Here is a 7386-nt window from a genome sequence, read left to right as displayed (position 1 = left end):
TAAAAACAACTAATTGTGAGAAATTGTGTTCGTTATAAAAATATTTTTTAAGAAGTTGACAACCAAACAAGGTTCCAAATTGATCACTTTCTAACTTGTATTTATTTTTTTATAGAAAATACTAGTGCGTATCAATTATTAACATCATTGTATGAAACACCTTTCAAATAGTAATACTTCTCTTTTGCATTGTGTCAATCTCCCACCCCAAAAAAAATGGAGCACCGAATGATTTCCACGTTGTCGCAGGTGAACATTAGTCGTCAAATATCCACAAGATGTTGACACCGGAGAGTCCGAAGTTTACTCGTCTAGGAGAGAACACGTTAACAATTCAAGATTTGAACTGACTGACAGTAAAACATGTTAAAAATAAATATATAAACTCACCCCAGCATTCCTGACTCTTTAATTTTAATGACATATAAAAACATAAGGATCGTGTGGAACAAGTTGTTCCTTCCCTGTAACAGAAAACTTTATTTAAATAAATAAAATAACAACAACAAAATGGGCACGAAAATGAAACAGATTTTATGTCGTTTCTTGTATATTTTTCTGCATTTCCAAGTCATTTTCTGTTGATTTTATATTGGTTTAGGTAAAAAAAATAATGACCACTCGTCCAGATCATTTGTGGGTTTGAGTGTTTTTTGTTGTTAAAAAATACAGTGGTGCCTCGACATACGAGTGCCCCGACATACGAGCAATTTGAGATACGAGTAAATTTTCGGGCAAATATTTATCTTGAGATACGACACAAATTTTGATATACGAGCAAACAGCAGACGCGAGAGGCTGCTCATAAGAACATCATGGCCACTGTCTCTCTCTCTCTTTGTAATGTCTCTGCGAGCACTGGGCGGAGCGTTGCATTTTTTCAGTGTTTTTTCCCCGTTAGTCAGTGCGAATGGCGAGGCGATCGTTAATAGGAGAGTTATATATACTACTCGTTGGCAAGTGGTCGTGCGTTATCCTATTGGGAGGACATTTGTGTGCATCATTTTCGGAATATTTTGAAGGGAAGACAAAAGCAAACAACCCTTGATAGGTTCCATCTGAAAGTCAGGGTGGAGGCGGGGCAAATAGAGCCAAGCCGGGAGAAGAACGGTAACAAAATGTCTAACAAAATTAGAATTAAGTTTAGTGTAAGGTTAGATGAAACTTATTTTTGACTGTGTATGCATCGTAATCCTAGTTCATTTAAATTTGTTTATGTTATGGTACGAGTGCGTTGCCATGCAAAAAGTCTACCACTGCCCCCCTCTCTCTCTCTACCCTCTGCGAAATCCATCAAATTTTAGTTCTATTAAACACATTTCAGTATACTATTAAACCACTAGTTATTTGATACTTTGTTAATGGATGGCGAATTAGAACAAATAAAACATTTTTTCCAATCCAATATCCTGTTTTTGGTGTTTTTTCAGAGGGTTGGAACAAATTATTATTTTTTAGTTCATTTCAATGGGAAACGTTCATTCACGTGACGAGAATATCGACATACGAGCTCAGTCCCGGAACGAATTAAGCTCGTATCTCGAGGTACCACTGTATACCTTTTTGTACTGTGAACTAATAACAAAATACAACCTTGTGTTGCGTGAATAGGTGGAACATTTTGGGGAATGAACCGTTTAAATTGTGTAAAAAAATATTTCAATTGTTGTCAAAATTTGGGTGACAAAAAGGCCTAATAACATGCTGCTATTCACCTTGGGTAGACTGAAGATGTCCCCTTGATAGATGAGTTGGTATTGTGGCGGCGTGGTGCTATTCTGGTGGACGCAGAAGAGGTTCTCCTTGCTCACATCTGGAATCAAATCAAATACTACATATAGCTTCGGGCTACACCTCAATTTGGCTCGACTAGACTGACCGGGTTTATCGGGGATGTGGCTAAAGTGCTGCGAGGTGAACGTCTTTCCGTCAGGATATTTGGGGTGCGGTGGGAGCCTGGAGTCGAGGTAGGTGCAAAAAATGTGCATGAGGACCTGGACCAAAAAAGACATTTATTTTTAAATTGTCCATGGTGACATCCCCTAAACATCACTGTTATGATTTGGTACTTACGGCACAATCTGTGGGAAGATCAGTGTCCCACTTGCGGGTTTTCAGATCACCGCCGCGGTTCCAGCGAAACGAGCTCATGCAGCCGCTGTGTGCGAGTTCTGCCAATTCCAAAGAAGAAGTGATCGGGAGTTCGACTCCCGGTATTCGTCGGCTTTTTTTTCCTTTCACACCAACCTTTTATGCGATCGACTAGATATTCCTGATTGGGAGTGATGTCTAAGTATTGGACAATGGCGTTCATTGTAGGGATGGATGATGCTTTCATCACGGCGGCTTGCTTCAGGCTGCTAATGCTGGCCTCTAATGGAAGGAAAAAGGAGATTCAGTTGACTGGATGGCTATTTTGACTGGATGATTTTACAGTGGTAACTCGAGATACGAGCTTAATTCGTTCCGGGACTGAGCTCGTATGTCGATTTTCTGGTCACTCAAACGAACGTTTCCCATTGAAATGAACTAAAAACAAATGAATTCGTTCCAACCCTCTGAAAAAACACCAAAAACAGGATATTGGATTGGAAAAACATTTTTATTTGTTCTAATTCGCCATCTATTAACAAAGTATCAAATAACTGGTGGTTTAATATTACTAAAATGTGTTTAATAGTACTAAAACTATACGGATTTCGAAGGGGGGAGAGAGAGACGGACAGAGAGGGGGGAGGGGGAGGGGGTTGCACGGCAACGCTATCGTAACATAACATAAACAATTTGAAATGAACTTGGATTACGATGCAGACACACTCAAAAAAAGTTTAATCGAACCTAACACTAAACTTAATTCTAATTTTGTTTGACATTTTTATACCTTTCTTCTCCAGGCTTGGCACTATTTGCCCCGCCTCCACACTGACTTTCAGTCAATATCGAGGGTTGTTTGAGTTTGTATTCCCTTCAAAATATTCCCAAAATGATGCACACAAATATCCTCACAATAGGATAACGCACGACCACTTGCCAACGAGAAGTAGTATATACGCCATTCCCACTGACCAGCGGGGAAAAAAAACACTGAAAAAATGCAACGCTCCGCCCAGTGCTTGCAGAGACATTACAAAGAGGGAGTTGCAACCAGAGACATTACACGAGGGAGTTGCGGGGAGAGAGACAGTGGCCATGATGTTCTTACGAGCAGCATCTTGCGTCCGCTGTCTGCTCGTATATCAAAATTTGTCTCGTATCTCAACATAAATATTTTCCCGAAATTTGACTCGTATCTCAAATTGCTCGTATGTCGGGGTACCACTGTATTTTGACTGGATGATTTTATTTTTAAAAGCACGTTTACCTCCAATTTGGAGCTCGGGACAGCCCATTCTTCGGAGTTGGGTGTTGATTAAATCCATTTCCTTGACCAAGGGAACCATGATGGTGTCATTGATCCACTGTGAATGAAAGCGATGGACTTTAAGAACCACCATTCAAGTGAGCTCAAAATAGATGCAAGTCCTTACAATCCGAAGCTTGGCCGTCCAACCGTCGATGCGGTCGGCGATGGGGCGGCTGGTCGTGATCCTCCCCCACACCTGTATCAAGTCAATGGACATGCTTCATTTCAAATAGTACCGTCACATACGGGGTAAAAGGATCATAAAGGACCAACTTCGTCGGCGGCCTGTTTGGAACCCGGGTCCGCTTCGTCTTTGTGGGCGGACGGCGCCTGCGAGCGACAGGCGGTCTGGTAGAGGTACTTCCGCAGACTCTGAGCGTGGTCGCCCACCGAGCGGTTGTAGTTCCAAAATGTTGGGCTGTGATTTGGGGAGATAGATTCTGGACTCCCTAGTGGGGAGAAGTTAAACCTTGATTAATATTGGGGTTTAAAAATCCTAAAATAATATATTTTGGAGTCATGCGTTCAGAGGTCACAGGGTCAAACTTCATCTGTGTGTTGGTGTTCAAGCGAACTTGCCAAAAAATAGAAAATAAATGAAGGAAGCAAATTTAGGGGTAAAAGGTCAAAGGTCACATGTCAGAAAATGAATTTCTCCTCTGGTTAGTCTGAGTTTTTATTAGCTTGAATTCATAGCATAACTGGCCTTTTGTCAAAAATGGTAAAACCGCTCAAAAAAATATATAGGTTTTGTTATTTTGAATGTTCCACCGATGCTGTACATTCCAGAAAATATATATTTGTTTTTAAATATTAAATGAGTGCATCATCACTTGAATGTAATACTAAACACTAAACTCATTGGCTGCCTTTGAGGGCGCCAGACGACCAATCCGTTTGAACGGTCGTTCATTCGCTGCCAAAACTCCCACGTCAACCGGATTGGACGTCTGCTATTGACAAACCGGGTACTCGGACGATTCGCGCGAAAGACGTCTCGCCGACTGTCCGTCGGCCAAACGTTTTTTGGCGAATCGTCCGGTCACGGACAAACCGTTGCCTCGACTGATAATCTCACCACTTAAACACGTGAGATTTCATTATCCTACCGAGCTGACTTCGGTGACACTTCTCCTCCTCTGTGTGCAGGAACCGCTCGAGGCTTTTCAAATCATAGATGTAATCTTCCTCACTTCCGGGCGAGCTGAACATAGAGGGCGACGTGCGGTACCGAGATCTCAACATGGAGCTTTCTGTGCTGCTTGCATAAGGCGAGGAGCCAGGGGATTGGTTGTAGCTCAACACCTGGGAAAAAAAAGGAGGGACAATTTTTCATTTTATCAGAAACAAAAGTAAAGTAACAAAAATAAAACTGGACAACAACAAGCTATAGTTAATATAACTGTTTTGGAGAGGAGTACACTGTCTCTCTCCCCGCAACTCCCTCTTTGTAATGTCTCTGCGAGCACTGGGCGGAGCATTGCATTTTTTCAGTGTTTTTTTCCCCGTTAGTCAGTGCGGATGGCGTTTATAGTACTTCTTGTTAGCAAGTGGTCGTGCGTTATGCTATTGTGAGGACATTTGTGTGCATCATTTTGGGAATATTTTGAAGGGAATACAAACTCAAACAACCATCGATATTGGCTGAAAGTCAGTGTGGAGGCGGGGCATCAAGAGCCAACCCGGGGGAAGAAAGGTATCAAAATGTCAAACTAAATTAGAATTAAGTTTAGTGTTAGGTTCGATTAAACTTGTTTTGAGTGTGTCTGCATCGTAATCCAAGGTCATTTAAATTTGTTTGTTATGTTACGAGCGTGTTGCCGTGCAAAAATCCCCCCTCCACCTTCGAAATCCGTATAATTTTAGTACTATTAAACACATTTTAGTAATATTAAACCACTTGTTATGTGTTACTTTGTTAAGAGCTGGCGAATTAGAACAAATAAAAATGTCTTTCCAATCCAATATCCTGTTTTGGGTGTTTTTTCAGAGGGTTGGAACAAATTAATTTGTTTTTAGTTCATTTCTATGGGAAGCGTTGGTTTGAGTTACAAGAAAATCAACATACGAGCTCAGTGAATGAATTAAGCTTGTATCTCGAGGTACCACTGTACAGCTAAAAAAAATAACAAAAGAGCTGTAGTTAGAGAGAAAAAAATGATTACAGAAGTCGCAGGCCCAGTCAAGCTATGAAAAAAGTGCGACCTATATGTACTCCCAAAAAAAATAAGCCCAAAGCATCACATTTCAGTCAGGCAAAATGGCTGCTCAATAACTCCACATTAAGACATGACATAGTATAAGTAAGATTATTTGTTAAACACAGAAACACTGATTCAGGACATACCTTGCCAAACGCCAGCGAGGGAGAATAAGGCGAACTATTTGGAGTGGTTGCATTACTAAGCGACGGGCTGTAGCCCGTCACGCAACTCGGGGAGAACTTTGGACTGGCGGACGGAGAACGAGACGGGCTGAAACTCAGAACCGTCTGGCCCTGCATGAGCGATAACTCGGCCGGAACAGGGCTCTCTCTCTTTTCTGGCTTCTGCGGAGGAGACGCTTGAATTCCTGAATGACAGACAGTAAATAGTGTTATAACTAGTCTTTTTAAACTTGTTTTCCAAAATTAAAGTGCTGTGTCATGTTCGGATAACTTTTTTTAATACTGTATTTTCACGACTATAAGGCGCACATAAAAGTCTTACATTTTCTCCAAAATAGACAGGGCGCCTTATAATCCAGTGTGCTTTATATATGGACCAATACTAAAATTGTTATCATGATAAAATAAAATAAATCAGTCGATAGGGTACACCATCTCTCACAACTACAGCAAGCAGCCCTGATATTCACCTTTTTAACTACTTTTTCTGGTTGGTGGTAGGTGACATCTAAAGAATCTTGAATTTAATGCATACTGATTGGGAACCCCGTCCACTTTGGAGAAAATGTTTGACTTTTGAGTGTGCCCTATGTGTGTGCCTCGTTGCATTCGCACTTTTTTTAAAATCGCTTTATAAGAGGGAATTGCAATCATTAATAAGAGGAGAACTTGGCTGAGGTTGACAGGTATGAAGTTATAACCCTACTAGTCAGAGATCCGTTTGTAGACGACTCACTTGTGTTTCCCAAGCCAAGAAGTCGATGTTGTTGCGGGGTTAAGGCGATGGTGGACGGTGCCATTGTGTACTTGAAATATTTCCAGAAATCGAAAAGAGCATTGAGGCTAAAAAGGGAGGCTAGTGCCAGTTCTGTGAGGAGAGAAATTGAGTTTAATGTCGGGATGTAGAGATTAAAAAAAGGGACTCACCAATGTACCAAATGGGCCAGTAGGTGATGTTGTAGTATCGGCTTAACAATTTTCCAGACCTAAATTGAAAGTCAGTGTTAAAAATTTGTTGCAAGAGTTAAATGAACAATATTCTCTCTCTAAAAACGTACATTTCAGTGTAAATCATGCCGGCCAGGGTCACGTTTAGAACGGCCCAGGCAAGGACCACCTGACGAGCTTGTTCTTCCCTTCTCATCCGGAGCGCATTATCGATCATGCTGGGCAAGCCTTCTTTCGGTGGGGTAAACATGTTTATGGAATTAAGGCTTTAAAGGGCTGGAGAGCTATTGCATGGGGAAAAAATATAGTCATATAACAGGACTCGTGTAGACTACTGGTGTTAGCTAGCTACAATGCGAATTTGGCTAAAGTTAGCACGGTGGCACAGAGAATGTAATCATTTAATTTAACATTAAATATATTTAAGTGATATTTTTATATATATGTTTAATAGAAAAACTATGCAAAATACCTTACGACGCTTTATACCATTCATAGCACACTTGATGCACTCTTGTATTGTACCGTAAAGCAGGATTTACTTCCGGATTAACCCGGATGTTACTCTTCTTCGCTTGTGGTTTTATTTTTGAGTAGCCAATAATAGCGCTTTTCGTAAAAGCTAATATAAATAAAATTGATAAATATC

General features: G+C 40.8%; 1 protein-coding gene across 1 annotated transcript; it reads right to left on the bottom strand.

The window, feature by feature from the left end:
• Positions 1-72: 72 nt before the first annotated feature.
• Positions 73-7326, bottom strand: tmem209 (transmembrane protein 209). Its single transcript, XM_077594427.1, has 15 exons — positions 7210-7326; positions 6848-7021; positions 6717-6775; positions 6526-6657; positions 5751-5974; positions 4513-4708; positions 3677-3852; positions 3528-3599; positions 3362-3458; positions 2248-2373; positions 2074-2171; positions 1880-1994; positions 1716-1813; positions 391-464; positions 73-311 (listed from the first exon to the last, which is right to left on the bottom strand). Exons 2-15 carry the CDS (start codon positions 6985-6987, stop codon positions 257-259), a joined length of 1662 nt encoding a protein of 553 aa, XP_077450553.1. The 5' UTR covers positions 6988-7021; positions 7210-7326; the 3' UTR covers positions 73-256.
• Positions 7327-7386: the final 60 nt, after the last annotated feature.

This window comes from Stigmatopora argus, chromosome 23, assembly GCF_051989625.1.
Source record: "Stigmatopora argus isolate UIUO_Sarg chromosome 23, RoL_Sarg_1.0, whole genome shotgun sequence".
Classification (NCBI taxonomy): Eukaryota; Metazoa; Chordata; class Actinopteri; order Syngnathiformes; family Syngnathidae; genus Stigmatopora; species Stigmatopora argus.
Note: the sequence above shows the minus strand (reverse complement) of the source record. Positions and strands in the feature narration are given on the sequence as shown.